The 26,881-nt window shown below is 48.5% G+C and overlaps 1 protein-coding gene across 4 annotated transcripts in view; it reads left to right on the top strand.

The window, feature by feature from the left end:
- The window catches only part of PC (pyruvate carboxylase), a 101,498-nt gene that overhangs the window by 43,877 nt on the left and 30,740 nt on the right, over window positions 1-26,881 (top strand). For 2 of the 4 annotated variants that reach the window (XM_049615705.1, XM_049615728.1), the window contains exon 1: window positions 6,869-7,045. The exons of the other annotated variants lie outside the window; for them this stretch is intronic. In XM_049615705.1, the coding sequence (XP_049471662.1) occupies window positions 7,043-7,045 (3 nt within the window). In that variant the 5' untranslated portion in view covers window positions 6,869-7,042. Of the gene's footprint in view, window positions 1-6,868; window positions 7,046-26,881 lie in introns of those variants that run through there. 4 annotated transcript variants of the gene reach the window in all.

The raw sequence follows: 26,881 nt of genomic DNA on the forward strand, positions 1-26,881 counted from the left end.
TTGAGTTTATTTTTGTGTATGGTTTAAGAAAGTGGTCCAGGTTCATTTTTCTGCATGTCGCTGTCCAGTTTTCCCAGCACCATTTGCTGAAGAGACTGTATTTATTTTCATTCCATTGGATATTCTTTCCTGCTTTGTCAAAGATTATTTGGCCATACGTTTGTGGGCCCATTTCTGGGTTCTCTATTCTCTTCCATGGATCTGAGTGTGTTTTTGTGCCAGTACCATACTGTCTTGATGATTACAGCTTTGTAGTACAGCTTGAAGTCCATAAAATTCACCCTTTTAAAGTGCGTGCTTCAGTGGTTTTAGTATATTGAGTATTGTGTAACCAACACCACTGTTCCAGAACATATTCATCACACCAGAAGGAAACCCTGTGCCCATCAGAAGTCATTCTGTGACCCCCCAGCCCCTGGCAACCACTAATCTACCTTCTGTCTCTGGGGGTTTGCCTCTTCTAGACATTTCATATAAATGGAATCATATAATATGTGGCCTTTTGTCTCCGGCTTTTTTAAATTTGGATGTTTTCAAGATTCACTCACTTTGTCACAAGTAATAGTACTTCATTTTTTCTTTGGCTAAATAATATTCCATTGTAAGGATGGATATACCACATTTTGTTTATCCATTCACCAGTTGGACATTTGGGTTGTTTCCACTTTTTTGTTATTATGAACAATGCCATTGTGCTTATTTGTATATATGTTTTGTGTAGACGTGTCTTTTCATTTTTCTTGTGTATGTATCTAATAGCTGGGTCATGCAGTAACTCTGTATTTAATCATTTGAGGAACTCCACGGTTTTCCAAGGTGGCCGCACCATTTCTGTTCCCGCCAGCTGTGTATGAGGGTCCTGATTTCTCTGTATCATCACCAATACTTGTTATTGTCTGTCTTGTTGATTATAGCTGCCATAGTGGGTAGGAAGTAGTATCTCATTGTGGTTTTGATTTGCATTTCCCTAATGACTAATGATGTTGAGCATCTTTTCACGTACTTATTGGTCATTTGTATGTCTTCTTTGGAGAAATGTCTGTTCAAATCTTCTGCCCATTTTTGTGAAGTTGTTTGTATTTTTGAGTTGTAAATTTTTTTTTTTAATGAATATTCTGGATATTAGACCCTGATAAGATTATATGATTTGGAAAAATTTTCTCCCACTCTATGGGGTTGTCATTTCTCCTTCTTAGTGTCTTTGGGAGCACAAAAGTTTTTTATTTTGATGGAGCCAGTTTATTTCTGTTTTCTTTGGTTGCTTGTACTTATTCTGTTATAGCTAAGAAACAAAGGCCACAGAGATTTATATTTTATTCTAACAGTTTTATAGTTTTAGCCCTTACGTTTAAGTCTGATCCATTTTGTGTCTATAAATGGTGTGAGGTAGGGATCTGACTTCATTCTTTTGCTTATGAATATATCCACTGTTACAGCACCATTTGTTGAGTTGTTTTGTACCCTGCTGAAGATCAGTTGACTGTAAATATGAGGGTCTTATGGGCTCTTAAATCTATTCCATTCATCTATGTGTCCCCTATCCCAGTCCCACACTATCTTGTTTACTATGGCTTTGTATTACGTTTTGGAATTGGCAAGTGTGAATCCTTCAACTGTGTTCTTTTTCAAGATTCTTTTGGCTGTTCTGCTTCCTTTGCATTCTGTATGTATTTTAGAATCACCTTGTCAATTTCTGCAACTAAAGTAAGCTGCAGGTTTTGACAGGGCTTTTGCATTGAGTCATTTTGGGGAGTATTCCATCTTAGCAGTGTTAAGTCTCTGATCCATGAACATGAGGCGTTTTGTTGTTGTTGTTGTTTAGGTCTTCACATTTTTTCAGTGATATTTTGTAGTTTTCAGTGTACCAGTCTTGCACTTCTTTTGTTATATTTGTTCCTCACTGTTTTATTCTTTTTGATGCTTGTCTTACTATATACATTGGCTTAACTTTGTCGTTTAACCCTCCTGCCGACTCTCTCCTCAACTAGACCAAGTCTCCATAGGGCCTGGCGCTTTCGTAGCACAGTGCACTGCAGTAGAGATTTCTTGTTTATTTTTTGTTCACACTGTTCTTGTGAAGAAGGACTGGTCTTACTGTCTCTGGCCTAGTAGTTGAAGAAACTGCAGCCCGGAGTGCACGGTGACTTGCCTCTTGGCACAGCGCACTGATCAGTGGTAGCAGAGGTAGGACCAGGATTTTTCTGATACACGGTCCAGTTCCCTTTCCAGGCATCATCCTGTACGGCACTGACACTGTTCCTGCCCCCTACCCCCTCCACTTGCGTTTGTGTTTCTACCTTTTATATTGAGCCCCAGAGTGTGAGGGGAAGAGAGAAGGATTAAGGCTGCTATCACAAGGGCTGACCATTGGGGTTACTTTTGTGGGGAGCTCTAATGTGCCAGACTCTCCTAGGTATTTCCAAAATACGTGACCTAGTTAAGTTCTCAGAGAAGCTCTACAAGATGACTCAGATCACTCTGCATTTTATAGACCAGGAGAGGAAAGTTCAAAGGGTCATGTAAACTCCCAAATCAAAGAGTGAGTTATACATTGAACACCGTTCCCAAAGCTCCAGCTGTGGTACTGAAAGAGGGAGTTGTGGGGAGGACGAAGGGAATGGGGCTGTCTTAGAAATTGTGAAGCTCATTAACACCAGGGTTGAATTGGGTCAGTCCAGAAGCATTTGCTCATTGGCCTGGAGCTGCTGTCAAAACGAGTGGCTTGCTGCTTCTTTCTGGGGGTGACTCTCTCCCTCTGTTTCTTCAGAGCACCTAGCATCATTTTCATTACCCAGTGGACATTCCTTACAAGCTTTTGAATGAAGGAAAGACATTCTACCTTCCTGCTTTGCTTCATGGAAGTGGTAGAACCTTAATGCCTCTGGGGCTGGATTTGGGGTGATATAGAAGAATGGGGGACCAAGGCCATTAGAGGGGTCCAGCTGCCCTGGTGGTGTGGGACAGATGCAAGATCTGCCTCTTGTCTGCCACGTCTCCACCCCCAGAGCAGAGCACAGACAGAGGTAGTTCCATCTTGGAGTTGCTGAATCTGGTCTGTCACACCCAGGGTCTACACTGTTGTTTCCACATCTGAGTGACCCATGAACCAGAACAGCAGTGAATATCTTTGCCATTGGTTTAACTGAGTCAGACCCTGACTCCTTACCCCCCACTTCTGTTCTTCTAAAACAAAACAAAACAAAACAAAACAAAACACCCAAACTATGAAATAATAGTAACTGGTGGCCTTGGCAGTGTTTTACAATCGTATAGAAAGTTAATTGCTGCAGTTTTTGATGCTGGATGTTCTGCTTAGATTGAAAGCCGTGGCACAGATGATTATGTTTCGCTGTGATGCAGTGAGCTCGTCTTCCTCCCCAGCCTTGTTCTGGCACCTGCCGCCCCAGCCACGCCAAGCTGTGCATGGCTTGTGAACACGCAAAGCCAGGTGGTCTCCCCGTCACATGGCTCCCTCTTCCTGGATGCTTGCCCTTCCTCCTTTCCCTCCAGACCACCTGTCCCTCTCCTCATCTTTCAGGCTACCTTCTGTGATGCCCTTCTGGGTACTCCATTCCCCCTTCACCTACCCCTAGCTTAGACCTGACACCTGCTTCTTAGGCCCTCACCCTCCCTACTTATTTCTATATGACAGCACCCGCCATACTTCGCTTACTTTTCTTTATTGAGGGATAATTGACATACTACTTTCAAGGGTACAGGGAAATGATTCAATGTTTGTATGTATTGTGATCACAGTAAGTCTAGTTAATATCCATAGTTACACATTTGTTTTTCTTGTGATGAGAACTTTCAAGATCTACTCTCTTAGCAACTTTCACATATATAATGCAATTTACTGTAGTCACCGTGCTGAGCAATTCATTTCACTTCTTTACGTGTCTAGTGTCTTCCCTGGCCCTGAATGCCTTGAGGGCAAGGACCACTCCTCAGTCCCTCAGGCGTTCTGTGTCCCCACTGCTGGTAGAGACATCTAGGCAGGCTGTGCTGGGCTCAACAGAAAACACGGTGCCACCATTGCCGCCGGTGGTGATATTTTTGGTCCTGTGAAATGCTCACCGCAGGCAGAGCTGAGTAAGACATGGGCCGCGTCTCAAGCAGCTTCTATCTGGAGGAGCAGGAACACCTGTGAGGGTTACTGTTCTGCCTGATCTGCATGTGCTAGAAATGAAGCATGAGCAGAGGCAGCTGGAGAAGTGTCCCGTGGGGAGTGGCATCAGTGCCGCTGGAAGTTTTCCCCAGTCTCCTCTGACCGACCCTAGATGGGCCCAGGTCTTCTCAGTTCCTCTCAGAATGCAGGACTCTGCTCCTGGGACTATTCCCACTCAAAGCTAGGTGGCTTACTTCCGGATCTCGTCCCAGACCTGGGTGCTGTGGGAAGAAAGGTACAGATTTCATAGCACCTCTGTGATGCCAGCGGGTGTCTGGGAGAAGATTACAGGGAGAGGTGGGTACGTACCCAGCCATCTAACGGAGCCTCTTCAACCACCAGCCTTTCCCCTTAACCCTCATCCTTCTTGAGTTCGTCGATGCTGGAAGATTAACACAAGTTGGGGAAACAGTAGAATGTTAGGATGTGTTTCTCCTTTCTGTCTGCCCACCTCTCTCATGAAGAAGGTTTTACTTCTGTGAGAAAAATTGGGAACAGTTGGAAGTAGAAACTGGCTATTCATAATCTGATCCATTGAGCCTTCGCAAACAGCCCTGCAAGGTATGTGTTGTTGATGCCCGTTTTACAAATGACAGAATTGAGACTCGGAGGTTAAGGGACTCCCCCAGGGTCACACAGCAGAGCTAAGACCCAAGCCCAGGTCCTTCTCACCGTGAAGCCCTGTTCTTGTCTTGTGCCTGGTTATCCTCGTGAGCAGCAAGGACCACCCATCTCTGAACCCGTGTTGCCAGCATACCCGGAGCATTGGTGAAGGGATTCCCATCTTTCCTGATTTTGGTCACTTCGTGTCCAGGGGTACTTGCCCAGGGTCTGTGCCTTTTCCTAAGTAGCCTCGGACTGTCCGGTCCTTCTCGGACCTGTTTGTGCACTTGTGTTGAGAGGGTCTCAGTTCCCCTCTGTCGATGGGGATAAATGTCCCTGTCCTGTCTTCGCCGTGGTCTAAGGAGATTGAAGTAAGGTATGTGAAGCACTGGACTATGATCTCATGCTGTAGAAATGTTCTTCAGACCAGTCTCGCTGCTGGCCCTGCCCCTGGATGAGGCCGAGGCCTGTGTGCCGGCCTGATGCCAACTCTTGCCTCCGGCTGATCCTCTCAGCAGTTCATCGGCCAGACGGCAGCGTCAAGGTGGATGTGGGAGTCGTGGCACTGCTCCGCCTCCAGCCGGGGAAGCGGCACCGGGTGCCTGTCCCGATGCCGGGGAAGGATGAGGCCTGTCTCGGCTCGGAAGCCAGGGTGCCGTACGCAGGGAGCCTCTGCCGGTTTCTCGCCTCGGCATTCCAGCCGACCCTCTACTCCTACTGTTCCCGGGCAGGGCCCCTCCGGAGTGTCACTGGCCTCCTCTTCCGGGATCTGCAGCTGCCTGCCTTTGTCAGGGTTTATTAGTGGTTAACACCCCTCCTTGGAAGCAGAACGCTGCTTGTGGTCGGCTCTGGAGAAAGATGGGCACAAGGTGGGAACAGAGTACCTGTGCAGGGTTGAGGTCCTGGATCCCAGAGGAGTGAGCAGGTTCCCTCCCACAATGAGTTTGCCTTTAACTCGTGGGTCTCCCAGAGACTCCTGACATTCGGACTTCCTCCTGACTTAGAACCTCTGCCCAGAGCAGGTGCACCCACATTTCATTAGCAGGACCATCCCTGGATTATCCCTCCTCCTTCTCTGGATGCCCCCTGCCCTGGCAGAGAGCAAGAACTCAGAAGCAGAGAAGGCCTCTCTGACTTATTAACCTCGGGTTCAGGGAGCTAAGCAAAGATAGAGATGTGCATTATTGACTGTGCTTCCTCCAAGAACTCTTGTCTGAGCTCAGCCTGGGCTGGTTTTTGTTTTGGTGGTATGGGGTGGCATCAGGGGGTAGGAGCTGTATCCCTATTCAGGACTGGAGAGGTCGTGGGGATAACACTGTGTTAAATGCATCGATCTGAGTGGGTTTAATAGTATGTTCAAGCATTTAAAAACCTTGCTAATGAAGTCAGACGAGGCCAAGAGCCCATAAGAGCCGCTAGGTAACATGTGCCCTTGTGAGGAATCCTGTCTCCTGGCCCCAGAGGAGAAAGGACCAGGGTGTCTCCAGATCCCAGGGGGGCAACTTGAGACTTAGGTCTCAGCAAGAGGAAGAAGACATCAAACTCCTCATTTTTTCTTCTCCTGTCAGATCCTCTGCTCCTTTCCTTTCTTTTTTTTTTCTTTTCTTTTCCTTTTCTTTCTTTTTTTTTTTTTTTTGTGTTTTTTTTTGGGGGGAAAAAAAACAGGGGGGGGGTGGGGAGAGGCAGAGAGAAGGGGACAGAAGAGCAGGGGGCGGGGGGCAGAGAGAGAAGGGGACAGAGGATCCGAAGCAGGCTCTGCGCCACAGAGAGCAGATAGCCCAACGCGGGGCTTGAACTCACAAACCATGAAATCATGACCTGAGGCGAAGTCAGATGCTTAACTGATTGAACCACCCAGGCACCCTTCTCTGCTCCTTTTCTTAGGCCAGAAGCTCTCTCATCTGGCTGACTCTCCTATCCCTGGCTTTCTTTCCTTTGTAAAAGCCAAACACCACTGCCCTTTAATCCTTCCGCTAATCTGTGGGCAGTGGTTTTGACTGCCCTCTCCCAGCTCACCCCTGACCTGGTTTTGTTTTCTCCCTTCCCTCAAACAGGCTGTTCAAGGTCAACTCCTGGGCCAGAGATTGGCTCTCTCCTCTGAGCTGTAGGGAGGGGATAATTCTAGAGAGTCATTGACAGAGGCTTAACCTAGAACGTCAATTATAAACAGGCGGCGTCAATTATAAACAGGCGGCGGGTAGAGGGCCCAGATTTGGGTATTCCAGTACCAGGAACGCCGTGGCCTCCCTAGGGCTCTGCAGACCACCTGTAATGGTAAGAGGACCACCTCTCAGCGGTCATAGGCACACTGTCCCGGGTGGGGCTGTGTACACACTGTGGTCATTGTTTCTCTTCCCTTTGGAACTTGCTACTTAGGAAAGAAGAGGGCAGAGGGATTCTGGGAACAGTCCTTAGAGACAAGAATCCAGGGGAAGGGTGGGCTGGATCATTGCTCATAGGCCTGTGGGGACAGCTCTGGAAAGGAATGGACAAAACCGAGGAGCCCAAAGTGGGCAAACCCTATTTGACAGTGGAAATGGGTTCTGCCTGAGAACTTGGGGATAGAGGAAGATGGGCCTAGGGGCTCTGAGCTCTGGGCCCGAGTGCCTTTGTGTGGTGGTGATATCTGGGGGAAAGGCCCTGTGGTTCCCTTGACTGGGGTCCCTTGTGGAAATGGTGAAGCAGCAAGTGGTCAGGAGAAGGGTCTGCTCTTAGTACAGCACCAGATCAGGGGCCCAGGGGTCTACACGTGCTGTGCCCCAGTTCCTTGGCCAGTTTCGGCCTTGACGAAATGCTCTGGAGCTGCAGAACAGGGAGGCCTGGCTCTCCTTCAGGAATCTGAAATGGAAGGGCCAAGATCAGTTCTCTTCAAGAGCTGAGTTTGTGATTACGTTCTAGACAGCAGTGAAGAGAAAGCATGTAACTACCCACATTTTGGGAGAACAGATTTCTGGCATTTGAGCAGGACCCACTGCTCAGATCCAAAGGGAGACAACTTTTGCTTAGAAGAAAACCTTTCCCTCGGTTCAGGAGGAGGAGAAACTCAGGCCTGAAATGGCTTCTGGTTATCTTCCACTGCAAACAGGCCAGATTCCTCCAGGTCCGGATAAGAATTCAAGAAGGGAGGGGTGCCTGGGTGGCTCAGACAGTTAAGCATTTGACTCTTGATTTCAGCTTAGGTCATGATCTCATGGTGAGATCAAGCCCATTTCCTGGTCTGTCAGCATGGAGCCTGCCTCGGATTCTCTCTCTCTCTCAAAATAAATAAACATTAAAAAAAAAATTCAAGAAGGGAGTAACAGGTTGAGTGTGTGTGTGTGTGTGTGTGTGTGTGTGTGTGTGTGTGTGTGTATGTGGTTTGAGGAACAGGTGAGAAGGAGGACTTACTTTTCCCTTTGCTTTGTCCCAAACTTACCAGAGCAAAATTGGTAAGAAATGTGCCTTTTCTCCTCGTGTTCTGGACCAGGGATGGAGGGATGTGGCTTCTATGACTTTATTCTCTGTTGGGTGACTCAAAAGGAGTCCTGTCATCAGGAGGAAGTCTGAGGCAAGAAGACAGTCAGTGCTTAATTTATCTGAGTGACTGGGTCTGGAATGATCTCATTTGTGCCCTTGATCTCCTCCTGACTAGTAGGAAATAGTCAGTTTCATGCAGGCAGGGACCTCTTCTCTCTTGTTCAGCTGTATCTCCAGTCCCTAACAGTAGCTGGCATATTGCAAAGGCTCAATCAATATTGAGTGAGTGAAGGAATGAACAATTTTTCTCTGCTTATCATTTCACTAAACCTCTCCAGTTTCATCTTTTGTTGGTTCCTCACCTGATCAGCATCTACTTGGTATCACCCGACCCTGACTCTAAACTAATCAGGCAAGACCATGCTTACAGGGAAAGTCTGATTGGCCCTGCCTGTCACCACTGGTCCATGCTGAGCAGGTGCTGATGTCCTGTGGGCCAGGTGCCACCACCCACTGGGGCCTCTGGAATGGGTTCTTCCTCTGAACCCAGATCAAGCCCCTCCTCCATGACACTTAGCTGTCCTCAACCGTTTTACTCTTCCCCCATCTCCCTTTTATCTCCAAACAGTTCCTTTGCATATGCTGGCTGTTTAATATCCCTTATATTTCTTTAAAAAAATTTTTTTTAATGTTTATTTATTTTTGAGAGAGAGAGAGCAGGGGAGGGGCAGAGAGAGACACCCGATGCAGGGCTCGAACTCATGAACTGTGAGATCATGACCTGGGCTGAAGTTGGACACTCAACCGAGCCACCCAGGCACCCCAATCCCTTATATTTCAAATGTGCTAGTCTTGTCTCCTCACCAGATGGAAAAGAATTTTTTGAAAGGCTTTAAGATATCTGTTTGTTTGTTTGTTTGTTTATTTATTTGAGAGACAGTGAGTGCACTCACTCACATGAGCATGAGTGGGGACGTGAGCGTGAGTGGGGACGGGGCAGAGGGAGAGGGAGAGGGAGAGAGAATCCCAAGGAGGCTCTATGCCCAGTGCAGACCCCAACGAGAGGCTAGATCTCACTACTGTGAGATCATGACTTGAGCTGAAATCAAGAGTCGGCCACTTAACCGACTGAGCCTCCCAGGTGCCCCCAGAAAGTTCATTGAAGGCAGAGGCCATGTGTTAGCTTATCTTCTGTCTCTCAAGTATGTGTTATGGGCAGTGGGTGCTCAATAAACATTTGATGGCTCTAATTGTATGAAATCTAATCATAGCCCTTGGAGTATGTATTGAGGCTTAATAGTTTACAACACTGAAGGAGAATGGTCTGAGGTTTCATTTATGGCAGGTTGATTAATTGTCAATCCTCTGCGTTGCAATTGATGTTCCATTGATGGACTAACAGGTTCTGAGCCATTTTCTACTCATAATACTTCTGACAACAAATATATGGGTGGTTTTTTCTTCACACCAACTGGTTCTCCAGTTTTCTGTAGACACCAACTGGGAATCCTTCAACGCAATTCAGTTCTGACACTACCCAGAGTTAGCACAGACATCATGGGTGAATCGCTCAGTCGCACAAGACAGTATCCACCTGACGCTAATTGTAGGACTTTTGCGATTGCCTTTTTGGACCTCTAACAAACTAGCGATAAGTTGGAGATGACTGTGATCCCCATCTCAGGTTTGGTAATTAAAAAGTTTTTTTTTAATGTTTATTCATTTTTTTGAGGGAAGGAGAGAGAGAGAGAGAGAGAGACAGACACACACACACACACACACACACACACACACACTAGGGGAGGGGCAGAGAGAGAGGGAGACCCAGAATCCAAAGCAGGCTCCAGGCTCTGAGCTGTCAGCACAGAGCCCGACACTGGGCTCAAACTCACGACCCACGAGATCATGACCTGAGCCAAAGTTGGACATTCTAACCAACTGAGCTACCCAGGCACCCCATGGTTTGATAACTTTTTAGAACTGTTCATGGAACTGAGAGAAGTGCTTTCCTTCCAGTTTATTGTAAAGGATCCAGTTGGACAGCCAGATTAGGACGGATATAGGTGAAGTCTGGAAGAGTCCTGCGTGCAGGAGCTTCTGTCCGCATGGATTGGGGTGCACCATCCTCTTGGCGTGTGTGGATGCGTTCACCATCCTGGAAGCTCTCTGAACCTCCTTGTTTAGAGGTTGTTTTTTTTTTCCTCTCAAATGTTTATTCGTTTTTGAGAGACAGAGATAGAGAGCAAGCAGGGGAGGAGCAGAGAGAGAGGGAGACAGAATCCCAAGCAAGCTCCACACCATCAGCACAGAACCCCATGTGGGGCTCGAAAGTTGCAGCTTTCTACTCAGATGGTTTGTTCCCAAAGCTATCTAGAGGCTCATCAGGAGCCGCTTCATTAGCATCAGCTCAGATGCCTTAGAAAGGGGGTTGTTATGAATAAGAAAAGTTGTTCTGGACTCCCCTACCACTCAGGAAATTCCAAGGGTTTTAGGTACTCTGTGCCTGGAGTCAGGGAGGAAAACCAAATCCTGTAGTTCCTCTATCACTATATCACATAAGTGCAGAGAGGTGGAGTGATCCTCAAGGTCATTCGACCAGATGGCGGCAAAGCTGGAATTTGAACCTGACTTTTCTGACTAAGACTTTGCCCTTTCCATGGAATCACAGCAGCATCTGGCCCCCACCTGTACCTTGTCTCGGCTTCTCTTGCCCTGCAGAGAGGGAGGTTCCTGCCAGACCTCACCGCCCCCCACCCAGGACCCCGGCTGCTTTTCCCTCTACCCTTCCAGCTCCTGGGACTGTTGACACAGTGTGTTGTGTGAAAGAACACGGTGGTGTCAGCAGCAGCAAGGAGTGCAAGAAGTGATGTGGGTCAGCAGATGGGGCTTTCCTTATCTATTAAATGAAGATGGGGCACCCGGGTGGCTCAGTCGGTTAAGCATCTGGCTCTGGATCTTGGCTTGGGTCATGATCTCACAGTTTGTGGGTTTGAGCCCCCATCGGGTTCTGTGCTGAGGGTGTAGAGCCTGCTTGGGATTCTTCCTCTCTCCCTCTCTCTGCCCCTCCCCCATTCCATCTGTCTGTCTGTCTCTCTGTCTCTCTCTCTCTCTGTCCCTCCCCCATTCGTTCTGTCTCTCTTTCTCTCTCAGAATAAATACAACTTTAAAAAAATAAACAAAATGAAGGTAATGCCTGCCCTTCCTACTAGGCAAGGTTGATGTTAGTAGCAAATGGCAGTGTCTTTTAAAGTATCTTGGGATGCCAGGGTGGCTCAGTTGGTTAAGCGACCGACTTTGGCTCAGGTCATAATCTCATGTTTTGTGAGTTCAAGCCCCACATCAGGCTCTCTGCTGTCAGCACGGAGCCTACTTTGGATTCTCTGTCTCCCTCTCTCTCTCTCTCAAATAAATAAACATTTAAAAAAACGAAACAAAACAAAAAATACTTACTGGACTCTTAACTTAAAAATAAATAAATAAATAGTACCTTATAAACTGCAGAGAGCCAGAAGTATATCGTTGTTAAATATAGTATACAAGTTACAGGTCAATAAAACTGCCAAACGCAACAATACCCACCTTATAAGTGTTGGGGGATGACCTAGTGCAGGCCCTGGCACTTTACAGACACTTACAGCCATTATTGTTTTTACAACTATTGTAACACATGACCTCTTCCCTCAGATGGAGGGTGGCAACACTGAGGAGACGGCTTGGAGTAGGTAGCTTTCGGGTTGGGACTGAGAAGATGGGAAAGGCAGTCTGCCGCCTGGGTCTTTCCTAATTCACTTACTACCTCAGGTCCCAAAAGCCTGGTTCCCACAAAGCCTGAAGTTCTCACCTGGGATGCTGCCCTCAACACTGGGGAGAAACTGTTGTATTCAGACGAACATGCCAGCAGAGCAGGAAAGGGAGTCTTGACAAGTTAGAACCTGCCCAGTAGGGTAGGGGTTAGAGCTCCTGGCAGGCACCCTGTTATCCCCTCCCCTGCCATCACCTCCCCTGCCTTCCCCTCCTCCCTGGGTGTGCAGGGCAGGGTAAAGGCCACTGTGAGCATGGGAGCCTCTGGTTATTTCTGAGGAACTCCAGAACACCCTAGGGAAAGTTTCTCTTCCACTCAGTTGGGTGCTCAGTCCACTGATGGGGAGCTTGACCGTGATGAGGCACAGTTAACCTGTGAGGGAAAGTGTGGTAGAGGGGGTGGCCCAGATGTGACACTGAGCCAGCTAGAGAGAGGAGGCAGCCCTTCACACGGTGATGGAATGCCGAGGTGTGGCCAGGGCAAGTGTGATGGTTGAGGAAGGGTAGTTGGGGGTCAAGAGGCAAGAAGGGGAGAGGATGGTGTCCACAGGGGGCTCCTGGGAATTAAGGCCAGGAGTGAGGCACCATTTGGGATGATGGGCGGACTGGACTATGGGTGCCTTTGGGCTTTGAAACCATGACCAAGCTATTTGTCTTGAGTTTCTGTTTCTTTACTTACAAAGCTGGGGCTGTAACCCTCCAGATAAGGTTTTGGGTGATTAAATGAGATGGTGTGCAGCACGTAGCCCGTGCGAACGTTATCAGTGCTTCTGACATCCTGCCACATGGCTGTGGTCATTAGGATAAAACCAACAATATTGCTCTGTATGTTAACTAACTTCATTTAAGTAAAAAGGTAAAACCAACAATAGTGGATGCCTAGGACTCTATCTTGGAAAAGCCTCTAGTCCAGTTTTTGTGCTTAAATTCCAAAGCAGAGGGTGAAAGGTCAGATCAGGGGGCTGCAAAGATATGTTTTCCTGGATCAAGAATAGGGAGAATAAGCAGCAGCAGCCATGGTCAAGGTCATATCCTATGTGAGTTGCTTTTTACTTCCTTCCTTCTGGACACTGAAGCACTTTGCCATTGAGTTTCCTCACTGTCTCCTTGGCTCATGGACTGGGCACTTATGTGATCGGTTTACCCAGAAAACCAAGTTGTCTGAGCCAGGTTCTACCCCTTCCTCCCAGAGGGATGCTTGGGGCGTGGTATCTAGCAGAATAGCAGTAAAGCCTGGCCAGGAATGGTTGAGGTCACACACTGATTCTGAGAAACTGAATTAATCAGGCAAGGCAAATCAGGCACGAAACCAGGGGAATCGAGGCACCCAGAACAGACAGCAGTGGGAAGCCATCACTTCCACAAGGCTTGACAGGGTCGGGAGAGGAAATAGTGCTTCCTCTAGACTTCAGGGAGGGTTGGCAGCATGGAGGCAGGAATGCCCAGCAGGGACTGTGATAGTGGCAGGATGCACCCGCTCAGGACTGTGGCACCCAAGCCCATAGAAAAGATATACCCATGCTGCCTCTCCTCCTGTGCTTCCCATTGGCTGAACCTGTGGGAAGCCACCCTGCAGAGGGAGCCCTTTCACACGTCACAGCTTCCCTAGGTGCAGGGCAGAGGGATGTGGGTAGGTGAGTGGAGAGTAACCAACCAGGAAGCCTCTCCTGAAGGCTAAATCTGTGTGGAAACATCCACTTAACAGACGTGACAAGCACAGGAATGAGGGCTCTGGCTCCCTGTGGGTCAGAGGAGCTGCTGCTTCTGGGAAGGGGCTATCTCCAAATCAAAATTAGTCACCAGTTTAAATTTGGTCATCAAAGGCAATTAGGAGAGAGAATGAAATGAAAGGCATCCAGATTGGAAAAAAAGAAGTATCTTTATTTGCGGCTGACACGATCTTGTATAGGAAAACCCAAGTGATCCACTCAGAATCTATTAAAATGAATAAAGGAGTTTAGCAGGGTTGCAGGACATAAGATCAATATATAAAAATCAATTGTATTTCTATACAGTAGCAATGAACAAATTGAAAATGAAAACAATTCCATATATAATAGCATCAAGAAGAATACAACTCTTAGGAATAAATTTAACAAAAAACGTGAAGTGTAAAACTTACGAGAGCCTAAAGCATTGTTGAAATAAATTTAAGGAAACCTAAATAAATGGACACACCATGTTCATGGATCAGAAGTGTTAATATTATTAAAATGGCAGTACTCCCCAAATTGTTCTAAAGATTCAGTGCAAAGTCTTTCACCATCCCAGCTGCCTTTCTTTGCAGAAATTGACACAATGGTCCTAAAATCCACATGGGAATGCAAGGGAAGCGGATATCCAAAAGAATCTTGAAAAAGAACACAAGTGGAGGACTCACACTTTGATTTCAAAACTTTGTACAAAGCTACTGTAATCAAGAGAGTGTGGTGCTGGCCTAAAGACACACATGTAGGTCAGTGGAATAGAATTGAGAGCCCAGAAGTAAATTGTCACACTTAGAGTCAGTTCGCTTTTGACAGGGGTGCCAAGACAATTTAATGGGGGAAAGAATAGCCTTTTCAACAAATGGTACAGGAACAACTGGATATCCACATGCAAAAGAACGAAGAACGAAATTGGACCCCTACCTCACACCACAGACAGAAATCAAAAAGGATCAAAGACTTGGATGCAAAAGCTAAAACTATAAAACTTTGAGAAGGAAACAATCATAAATCTTTGTGATGTTGAGGTAGGTAGTGGTTTCTAATCTACAACAGCAAAAGCACAAACAATAAAAAAAAAAATTGACTGGACTTCCTCAATATTAAAAACTTCTGTGCAGCAAAGGACACTGTCACAAAAGCAAAAAGGTAACCCAAAGAATGGGAGAAAATTTTTGTAAATCTCATGTCTCAGAGGGAACTTGCATCTAGACCTTGTATCTAGAATATATAAAGAATTCTTACAACTCAATTGCAAAAAGACAAATAATCCAACTTAAGAACGGACAAGGGATCTGAGTAGACTTTTCTCCAAAGAAGATAGACAGATGGCCCATGAAAATAAGCTCAGCATCATTAGCCATCAGGGAAATGTAAACCAAAACAATGAGATACTACTTCATACCCACTGGAATGGCTAACCAAAAAGACAGATAATAAGGCCTGGTGAGGATGTGGAGGAATTGGTAGACTATGAAATGGAGCAGCTGCTGTGGAAAAGTCTGGCAGTTAAACATAGAGTTACCATGTGAGCCAGCTAATACATGCCTGCCCAAGAGAGATGAAAACACACGTGCACCCAAACACTTGCTCCCAGATGTTCATAGCAGCTTTGTTCATAATAGCCAAAAGGTAGAAACAACGCAGATGTCCATCAACTGATGAGTGGATAAATAAAATGTGTTCTATCTATGCAACGGGACATTACGTGGCAATTCAAAGAAACGACGTACTGACTCCTGCTGCAACATGATGGCCCCTGAACCCCTTAGGCTGGGTGGAAGAAGCCAGTGACAAAGGACCTTGTTATTCCTTTTATTTTTTTTTATTTATTTATTTTTTTAAATTTTTTTTTCAACGTTTTTTTTTTTTATTTATTTTTGGGACAGAGAGAGACAGAGCATGAACGGGGGAGGGGCAGAGAGAGAGGGAGACACAGAATCGGAAACAGGCTCCAGGCTCCGAGCCATCAGTCCAGAGCCTGACGCGGGGCTCGAACTCACGGACCGCGAGATCGTGTGTTATTCCTTTTATATGAGATGTCCAGAATAGGCAAATCCATAGAGAGAGTCAGCTTAGTGATGGCCGAGAGGCTGGGGGAGCTGGGAGTCGGTGGGGGTGGGGTGGGGGTTGAACATGTTCTATAACTGATTGTGGTGATGGATGTGCAACTCCGTGTACTAAAAGCCATTGAATTGTACTACAGTGTGTGAACCATATGGTATGTGATTATTTATCTCCGTAAACTGTTGAATGCCACCCCCTCTCCCCCACCCACGACCTAGTCCCCTGTAGGCTAAGTCTGTGACTTAGGAAGCTCTTACCTGTTTTGTAACGGCCGGCGCTGGGCAGAGATGCCACCTGCATCGGCCACTGAGCTCTTGGCCTCTTTTTCTGGGTCTCAGAGCATGGAAAGACCCCCTAGAAAATTTTAATTCCAACCCAGTTGCATTTTGGTTCAGGTGAACAGTTCTGGAACCCTGCTGTGAACCAGGCACCAAACAAACTGGGTACTCTCGTGAAAAACAGGGGCTGCGGATTTGGATGGGCTCGGTGATACTGAGCTGGCTATTCCTGTGGGTCTTTCCAAGGTGAATTTTTCTTATCGGTGAAGTGAGGGTCGACCCCCTGGGATTGTAGTGTGAATTAGGGTGAACGAGAAGGGCCCTGGTATCCAAACGGCAGAAAATGAACCTCCCTCTGCCGCGCTGCTGGAGTAAGTGCAGAGACAAGTGACAACCTGACCACAGAGAGCTTGAGGTCCAGCCTTAGCCAGCACTAGCTAACTAGCGCCCGGTGAGAAGCAGCAGGAAGGGGACACCAGACATCCTCCTGGCTCAGCGGTGTGGGTGCGGAACCAAGAAGGGGCCGCGAGAGTAGGAGGATCCCCTCGTCACATGTTGCATTTACTTCGTATTGTGAATAATCAGTTACATGATGTGAAGTCACAAGGGTAAATGGTGAAAGATCAACCTTTTCCTCATCTCTCTTCCCTAGAGGCACCTGCTGGGGGGAATTCTAGGGTATTCTGCCCGCAGCCGAGCAAATGTGTGTCTCTGTAGGAGAACTGCTGTCAGTGGGGCAGGTTTGACATATTTCCCTGCTGGTGCTTGGGGACAGACGGCTCGGGCTAGGGTGTCACTCATGCCGCCTCTGTGCCTTGCAGTCACATTCGGCTAGGTTTGCCGTGGGGCCCACCAGTAGGAATGCTGGCTCCACTTCCCCTCAGGTCCCCTGGAGGGCGGGGTGCCCCCACGGAGGGGTCCTGCCAGGTCCTTGCCTTACCCGGCGCCCCTCTCTCCCCACGTGCGTGCTCCCCGGGGTCTCCTGCCGCCTCTCGCTGCAGCTCCTGCTTGGGTGGAGCTCCTCCAAGGTAGCTTTCTGAGAAAAGAAGTGTCGAGCGCCAGGGAGAGTCAGGCGTGGCAGCCCCTGCCTTCATTTTACCTTCATAAGTAGTTGGTAGTTGAGCTGGATAAGGAGTTGGAAAAGGAAGTCATTTTTCCTTTGCAATTTTGAAGGATTGCTTTGTACTGTTCTGGCCTCCTGAGTTGCTGTTGAGAAATCCAAAACCTTGCTGATGTCTGATTCTCTGTGTCCTTTTTCCTTCTCCCCCTTTTCTGAAAGCTCCCAGGACCCGAAGTTTCACGACCTGCCTGGTGTGTGTCTGGGTTCATCCATCCTGTTGGCTCATGGCGTGTCCTTCTGTGTGGAGATGTTCTCTTGGACATCCAGGAGTTTCTTGAAATCTTTCATTTTTCCTCTGTTCTCTTGTTCTGACACTCCTGTCACTTGGCCCCTGGAGCACTTGGTCTGTCCCTTTTCACTCTTGGGCCTGTTTTCCATTTCTTTGTCTTTCTGCTTCCGTTTCTAGGAAGTCTCCTCTACCTTGGCTTCTTTCTGTTGATTCGTTTGTTCGTTTCTCCGGTCATATTTTTAATTTCCAAGAACTCTTTTTGCTGCCTGAATGGTTCTTTAACAATATGTGTGTAGTTGTCTGTTGATTTGCTGGTGTAATCTTTGATTTCTCTGAGGATATTATGGGTGTCTGTGTTTTTTCTTTCCTTTTTTTTTCCTTGCTCAGGCTGTTTCCTCCCAGTTGCTTTTTTCTGCTACTTTCCTTTGGTCTCTCCATTTGAAGGCCTCTGTCCTCAGCCGCCCGGTGACCTTTGGTGGCCTGCTCATGATTGTTAGCAGGGGCTAAAAGCTGCCTGAGAGCCCCGTTTCTGACCTGCATGGTGGCTGATGCATGTGCCATTTGTTGGGGAACCTCAGCGTCAATATCCTGAGGTTTTCCCTCTTGAGCTGGGTCAGGTCTCCGAGGAGAGGAAGGGCCGGCTGCTGTGTTATAGGAGCAGAGTGGGGTGAGGGGACAGGACGCATGGGCTTACTTAACCTTCCTCCACCATTTTTGACAAGGTGCCCAGGCCCTCGGCTATGCCTCCTATCCTCCAATGTAGACCCTGGGCTTTACCGTCTCCAGAGAGTAAACCGTCTTCAGGAGAGGGCAGGAGGGGGGTGGTCCCTAGCTGTATGAAAAGCCGTTCAGCCCTAGGCACTGGGGACCTGGAGCCACGGTTCCCTGGCCTCTGGTGGATTCTGCAGGAGGAAACCAGTGGGTATGCACCCTTCCCACTCCCAGATAGAGGCCTTCTCATCAGATGGTGTGAGCTGCCTTCTGGCTTCCACAGTGATGTTGCCGTGGTCTCCTCTCCTGGTCTCTCTGTCCTAGGGGCTTTAGAGCCTTAAGAACAACAAAAACGTCTTCACTCAAGTTTTGGTGGGATTTCAGGAGGGAGGAAAATTAGACACATAACCCAGCCACGAGCAGGCTTTGCACAGGTCAGCCCAAGGAGAAGGGTGTTCAGGTGGGGGCGTCTCAGGGAAGACGTGCTCCAAGGGAGAGGGGGGGTGCTTGGATTCTTTGGGAACAAAGAGGAGGCAGTTGGGCTGGAGTTAAAAGATTCAGGAGGTGGAGGACTGACTGATGGGCAATCTGGCTGGAAAAGGCAGGCTGCACTGATGATCAGAGAGGGTCTGCAGGAAGGAAAGCTTACCTGTGGGTGGGGGGGAGAGTGGGGGTGTGTTAAGAGGAGGGTGAAATAATGCGTGTATTTAGGGAGACGATCGCTCGTATATAGCACGGCACGGAGCAGTAGGTAAAGCTAACCAAGGTTAGTGGTTGGTCACGGTTAGTAGGCTTTTGCAGTAGTTGAAGTAACATGAGGGGGACGATCTAGGGTGTGTTAGTAGAAGTGAAAGGAAGGAGGACATGGGGCTTTAAGAGAATTGACAGGCCTCCTTGACCGGATGGTGGGTGAAGGAGAGGGAAGAGCTGAAGATGGTCCCCCCACTGAAGCCCGAGTTCCTGGGAAAGACAGGAAGAGGTGTTTGGTTTGGGCTTTGGGGGTGTGTGTCATTTGGGGGAGCAGGAAGAGGGTGGGGGGGGTAGGTTGTGTTCTAGAATAGATGTTTGATGTGTACATCCAGTAGCTTTTATTTTAAGTCCTCACACTTCAACCTGCACGTGCCTATGTTGGTTAAGAAGAGAGGGAGGGGAAGAAAAGGCCTCAAGGATACGAACGAAGGAACCGGTCAAAACAAAAGAATAATTTTCATGTTGTTAAATGAGATTATCGAAAGAATTTTTATTTTGATATTCTCACAGGTTAATAGGTGTTGCAGAGTGGCTTCTGAACTTCACTTTTTTAATTTAAAAAATTTTTTTAAGTTTATTTTGAGAGAGCGAGTGAGCACGGGAGGGGCAGAGAGAGATAGAGAGAGAGAGAGAGGGAGAGAGAGGGAGAATCCCAAACAGGCTCTGCACCATCAGCGCAGAGCCCAGTGCGGAGCTAAATCTCACAAACCGTGAGATAATGACCTGAGCTGGAACCGAGAGTCGGATGCTTAACTGAACCCCCAAGGCGCCCCCGGCTTCTGAATTTCCTTAAGACGTGGAGAGAGTGCCAGATTCATTTCTTCCTTAGCTCACCCTCATGTTTTAACTGAATCAAGCCCTTGGACATCAGGCTTTTACAAATGAAAGAGGCCTCTTTATTTGAGTTCTGTAGCCAAAAGGGAAAATGGAGAAGGAGCGTCATTCTCTCAGCCACCCCCGCCTGTCTCTGCATCAAGGTGGCATACTTGGGCCATCTCGGTGCTCTTTCAGCGATGGCTCCGGGAGGGGAGAAGAGGGCCCTGATCGTCAAGGTTGCCGATTTCTGTGGTATACAGCTGCCCCCTGTGACTGACCGCAGCCTCCCAGTGCTATGCCACTGAGCACAGAGTTGGACAGAAGCAGAGGCGAGGAGCCAGCGGGCACGAGCAGGAGCGAGCCACACCTCCTGCGTGTGGCTCGTGGTGGGTTCTCGATGACGTGATGTGGCTGGGCAGGCGGACCCCGTTTCTCACGTTGTCTTGTTATAAGGGGGCTGTTGGCGTCGAGGCATGCTTCAGAGTGTCATCTCCATGAACAGCCTGCTTCGTGGAACAGCCCCGGCCCCGACTGGGCCTCGGCTGTCCTCTGGCTCTCCCTTCACGACCCCTCCCTCGCCACCTCCGTCCATCAGAAGCAGGTCCAGCCTCGCAGCCCAGCTTGTAGTACTGGAAGCTGACAGTTATAATAATAAAGACTGCTTATATACCAGGCACTGCTCTGAGACTTCACCAGCATTAACTCATTTGATCTTTGTAACAACCCTATGTGCCATTGCCATCGCTATGGTAAGAAACTGATGGCCAGAGGTTAAGCGACTTGCCCAGAGTCAGTGAGCTTGGTGGAGCCCTGATCTGAACTCAGGCAGTTGGACCCCTGGCATCTTAACCAGTGTTATCCCTGCCCTCTGATGTGATGCCAGCATCTGAGAACTCTCTTGACATGTTTCTTTCCTCCTAAGACCCAGTCGGGCCCTCAGCACTGCTGGCTCGGTGGGGTGAAATACAAATAAAATACAGGATGCCCAGTTAGATCCAAATTTCAGGGAAACAGCAAACAATTTTGTAGTATGCCCCAAATATTGCATGAAATACACTTATACTTTGAAAAAAATGCTATTTATCTGAAAATCAGATTTTAACTGAACAGCCACCCTCAGCTGGTTTTATGTTGGTTGAGAACTGAGTCGGGGGTGTGGGAGGGGATTGAAGTTCTCGGTCTTGCTGTTCGCTGGTTCTTTGGCCAGGTTGTGCTGAGGGCTCCATGTCTCTGATCTCTGGTACATTGTAACGTAAAACATACTTATTATCGAAACTCCAAACATGTTTAACTTTTGCCGTTTTTCCTCTAAAGAAAGAATATTAAGACAGCATTTTGTAGGCACATGACAAAATACAGGTATAAAACTGTATGCTTCCCCATTTTCTGAGGACAGATGGTCATAACAGAAGTTCAAGAAGTGTCGTACAGTCAGGCTAACATTTTGCTCTTCCAAAAGTCACGTGACCCAAACCAACTCATTCAGAAAACTGCCTGAGTTCTTTTAAAACTCTCTCAGAGGGAAATGCCACTGCTTTGTCTAGTCTGTATCTTTGGCCGCTCTGACTGGCCAGGCGTTTTTCTTAAAGTTGAGTATCGCTCATCTGTGGTGCAGCTTGGACTCATTACTCTGGTTCTTGGAGCAGCTGCTGCTCACAGGGAGTTTGGGTGTGAACAGGGAGTCCTGCCGTCTACAGAGTTGTCTTCCTGGGCTGCTACTCTTCCGGTTGTGCCTCCTGGAATGTGGTGTCCGGGCTTCTCAGCCTGGAGAGCCACAGTGCAAGAGCTAGTGGTCATTTCAGGCCTTGGCCGGGTCAGTGCATCAGGTTAGTGGGTGATACTGGGTCTCGACCACCTGCATATTGTAGCTGCCTGTGGCATGTTTCCACGGGGACTGTCCCAGCAAATGTAGGTGCTTCAGTCTCAGAGGAGGGAGGTGTTCCGTATCCACTTCAAGGCCAGTCTTTCACCTGTGCCACGGAACCCTTCCCTGAGCTTGCTCGTTTCTTACCGCCCACCCCACGTCCTCACTCTCTCCTCTTCCTAGAGCTTGCTAACTGCTCTGTCCTGCAGGAAGGTAACTGCCACGTCTATAATAGAGAGTGGATTCGTATCTAATATATGTAAAGACTTATTACAGCTCAGAGGAAGACAAGCAGTCCAGCAGAAAAAGGGGCAAATGATATGAACAGGCAATCCATAAAAGAAAAAGCCTAAAAATATGTCAGCAATCTTGAGAAGATATCCAGCTTGCCTAATAATCAGGGAAATGGTTTTCTGCCCGTGAGGTTGACAAAAATACAAGTCTGACAGTAGAAGACTTGGTAGAGATGTGGGGAAATAGAAATTCTGTTGTGCTTCTGGCAGCTGCATGAATTATTGGGACAACTGCTATGGAGAGCTGTTTGGCAGTATCGATGTTTAGAAAGTGCCTGCAATCTGAGGCAGGAGTTCCAATTCTAGGTGTGGGCCCTGGAGAAATTCCTGCGTGTTTTATATATGGATTCAGGGTTATTCATCTGTAACATTTTAATGGACATTATTATGGCTTTTTTCAAACATACATCAAAATGGAGCAAATAGTACAGTGAATTTCGGGTACCAGCCCCTCAGTTTCAATAGTGATCCATTTGTCAATCTATACGTCACAGTTTTAATAGCTAAAATCTGGAGACCACCCCTGTGTCCCTCATTTGGGGATAAGCTGTGGTACATATACTATTATACAGCTGTTAAAATTAATCATTTAGATCTACTTGTACCAGTGTGGAAAGATTCCAAATACGTTGGGTGAAAAAGGTGAGTTAAAAAATGACAGTGTATCATTTATGGAAAAATTAAAACACAAGTGTATGATCTGGGCACACATGTATCTAATCAGTGTAAAATCCACAAAGGGGAGCACCCCCCCGCCCCAGCACCTGACTGGTAGCCCCTAGGGATCAGGGGAGGAGGAAAGGGGTGGGGGGCTAGATTGGAAGAACCTCAAAAGAAATTGCAGCTGTTCGTAGAGTGTGCTTTTCCTCTTACTAAATTTAACCGTAATTTTATCAAAAGAACACATGTGGACACTTGGGAAAGTCAAATTGTGTCATGAGGCCTCTAAAACCCCCCTAAGTCCCCTGTCCGACCCGCCCTCCCGGATTGTCTTTCCAGAGACAAACCCTCTGCTCCTAGCTGCTTACACCCTGTTTGCACAGAGCATTTGACTCCGTGTGCTGGGCTGGGCTTCTGCTGTGGAAGATCCAGCTGGCTTTTACCACCCACCCGGCCCCCCCCATGTGTACCCATTTTCCCTGTCTCCATTCCCAGCATGGTTAGGTGACCATTTTTGTTAAAGTACATTTTTAGCTTTTACAGTATTAAAATCAAGTAAATATTCACATTGGTGAACCCAAATGTATACATGGTAACATTTTCTTGTGTGACTTCTCCATTTCCTGGAGTTACTATTTACCTTCTTTTTCATCCCTAAATTGTAAATTGCCATCTCCTCTCCATTCTTTCAGGGGCTAGAGGCAACGCAGCCTGGTTTTTTTGGTTACTTAACCCTCCCCTTTCCTGCCCTCTCTTGGAACTCCCCTCCCTCTGCTGATGTCCCAGGCGGTGGCTCTCTGGGCTCTGTCACCATCTTTCAGAGAACTCTCCTCCCCTCCTTCTATGCCGGCTCCCAGGTTCCTCATCTTGGTTTATTTACTTCCTTGTCTTGTTAGTGCCCCTCTCCCAGGAGCTTCCCCGGCACCAGGGCTCCTGGGCAGTGAACTTGCCTTGGCCAGGCGTGCCTTAAAAGGTCTTTATTTTGCCCTCACACTTGATTGGTAGTTTAATTGGGGAGCGTTCTAGGTTGGAGGATATCTTCCCTCAAAAGTAGCCTCAGGCTCAGTGTCACTGCTGAAGACCTTCTCCTCCTTTTCCAAAGTGTAGTAGCCTGAGGGATGGCCCCCAAAGATCTCCAGGTCCTCATCCCTAGAACCTGTAGGTGGCACCTTATAAGGAAAAGGGGTCTTTGCAGAGGCGATGAAGTGAAGGACCTTGACATGAGGTGATCCCGGATTATGCAGGGACCCTGAATGCCATCACACGTGTCCTCAGGAGAGAGAGGCATGAGGCTACACTTGGCAGGGAAGACCAAGTGACCACAGAGGCCGAGACTGGAGGGATGTGGCCACAACAGAGGCAGCTGGCAGGGGCTGCGAGCTGGGGGCTGTGGGGTAGGACACCACCTGCCACGGCCAGGCCTCTGGGGGGGCACGGTCCTGCCAGCGCCTCGATTTGGGCCCGTGAAACTGATGCTGAACTTTTCTGGCCTCCCAAACAAAAAGGGAATACATCTTTGTTGCTTTAAGCCACCAAGGCTGCAGTGATTTGTGACGGTCTGGCCAGCAAACTCATGCGGGAAGCTGGTGGAGCCTTTCCGGTGCCTTTGCCAGCTGTGACTTGTGGTGTCGCTCTGGCACCTCAGAGTGCCCTTGCCACCGCCACCGAAATGCACGTCCCTGGCCCCGGGACTGCCATGTGCCGGTCTTCCTGTTATGCTTTCTGGGCGATGTCCTCGACTGTCTTCTCCTTCTTCTATTTATTATGGTTAAAAATGTCTGCAACTCTATTTTTAATTTCCTAGAGCTCTTCCTCGTTGCCTTTAAAATAGCTGCCGCCTCTCAATGCGATAGCTTCTCTTACTTCTCAGAGATTAATTATAGTTTTTTTTCCTAACTATCTGCTCTCCATATTACCAGAGTTCCCTGTTTTTTATTCCCCATTTGTCTTGGTGAATTTGGGGCGATCCCCTCAAATAGCTGGGGATCTTGGCTGTCCATTCATGCTGAAGACTGAGTTGGATGTGGGTTGGAAAACCTGAGCACAGCGGGGCTCGAGGGCCACCGGCCTTGGAGGGGAGACTGAGGCAGCCGCTTCCCCGGTGCCCACTAAGTGCTGGTTGCTGCAGCCCCGCCCTGGGCTGCCGGTTTCCTAGAGAGGGGTCCTCGCTGCCTGCTGCCTCATCAGCCTGGAAGCCACTTTGTGGAAGGGGAGGGGTTTGCAGCATCCCTGTGCTGCCTGGCCTCCCTTCCCCAGTTCCCTGGGCTCTGTCTGCCTCCCTGCCCCCAGGTGAAGCCTCTGCAGGGCCTGGTGGCCAGAGCATCTGGCTTGCCTGGGTCTCACTTCCTGGGGCTCCACACCTGTGTCCTAGGGGCGCAGGGAACCATCATGGGCGGGGGGGGGGGGGAGCTTGGGAAAACTCAGGACTTGACCATAGGGGACTTGGGACCGCATGGCCCTCACAGGGGCCACGAGTGTTGCTCTTCCTCACCGGTCTTTACCTACAGCCGCTTCTGTTCTTTAACTTGGCATCACCACCGTTCATCCCGCTTTTAAAACAGGAGCCAAGAGTCCTCCTTACCTGCAGCTGCCACCCCTCATCTGAAAGGTGCTGGCCGTCCGATGGCGCCACGTTTCTTAGTTCGGTTCTCACGATCTCTTGCCTACATTAGAACATCTTCCTCATTGTTTGCTACCTTCTAGCCTTGCCTCCTCAGATCCAGCTTCCTCACAACGACCCGAGTGGTCCCTGTACATTGCAAGTCTCTTTCCCTTGCCTGGTTTCTTTGGTGGCACCTCCTGACCTTGGAGATATAGTCCACGCCCCTTGCCGTGCACGCGAGCCCCTGACCTGGCGTCAGAGTCCACGTGTCTGCCCTTGGTCTCCCCTGAGCACCTTCACCCTGGCCTCTGGCCTCAGTGGACATCCACTAGGCTGGCTGCTCCTTTGCCTTGGCTCCAGCTGCCCCACACCTGAACCACCTCCCCCTCCTCCTCATCCTTGAAGACTTGGCCCGGTGTCCCTCCGGAGGTCTTCCTGCTCACTGGTCGTGCTGGCACTGCTCACTGCTCGTGTTTGCTGCCTCCCACTCGGCCCTCCCTGGTGGGGGCACTGATCACGATCCCGAACAGCTCCAAGCTCTCAGGGCCCTGCTGCGGCCTCTGTTAGGATGAGCAGGTGAGAGAAGGGGACATCTTTAACAACTGGTGCTCCCCGCTCCTTGGTTTTAGGGTCTCTGTAGGTTCTGGTCATTAGTGGGGAACCTGGGTCTGTTAGTTTCTGAGGGCTGTCATAGCAAAGTCCCCAAACATATAACAAAGATTTATTATTTCACGGCTTTGGAGGCCAGAAGTCCAAAATCAATGTCGGCAGGGCCTTGTTTTCTCTGAAAGCTGTAGGGGAGGATCTTTCCTTTATCTTCCAGCTTCTGGTACTTTCCAGCAATCCTTATAGATGCATCTTTCTGGACACGTGGCCGTCTTCTCCCTGTGTGTCTTCACATGATCTTCCTCCTGTGTCTTTCTCTGTGTCCAAATTTCCCCTTTTTATGAGGACACCAAGCATATTGCCTTTAGGGCTCACCCTGGGGACCTCATTTTGACTAATTACCTCTGTAAAGACCCTGTTTCCAACTAAGGTCACATTCTGAGGTGCTGTGGGTTGGGACTTGCATAGATCTCCTTGGAGGACTCAGTTCAGTCCATACAGTGGCATCTACTTCCTGCCATCTTGGGATTAGGGTGAACTGGGTAAGCACATGGGGGAGGAGGTCCTGCGTGACTCTCCAGCCGGAGTGCTGTGCTGTGAAGGAGTCAGGGACCTTCCTGGACTGCCTGCATGCCTGCTCTGTTCTGGTGTCCCATCTCCCTGAAAAGCCACTGTCCAGCCACTGTCCAGAATGGAGGCTTTAGTGCCGGTCGCCTTGCGCGGTCCTCCTGGTTCCCACCTTTTTCTGATCTTGCCCTTTTAACTAAACATCCTTGTCAACACTTTGGGCTCTAATCTGTGGTAAGGGGCACTTGTATGTCCCGCTGACTTGTGTGTGCTGATCCTAGGGGGGACCAGGCCATATTAATCTTTGTCTCAGCATTCCAAAATGTTTCTGGAGACTCTTGTGACCTATTCATTCGTTCGTTTGTTCATTCATTCCTGAGACATTTAATCTCGGTGTCCGGCACAGTATGGAGTGCTAGGGAAACAGTGAAGGACAAAATAGACTGAGGATCCTGTCCCCAAGGTCCTTAGAATGTCTTGTGGGATGGGTGAACGAATCATTACAACATTAACTGCTCCTTTCTGAGGACAGATGTGACCTCACCCACATCCTCCACAGACAGGACAGTAGGGTGTGGCAAGAA

This window comes from Panthera uncia, chromosome D1 (assembly GCF_023721935.1).
Source record: "Panthera uncia isolate 11264 chromosome D1, Puncia_PCG_1.0, whole genome shotgun sequence".
Taxonomy (NCBI): domain Eukaryota; kingdom Metazoa; phylum Chordata; class Mammalia; order Carnivora; family Felidae; genus Panthera; species Panthera uncia.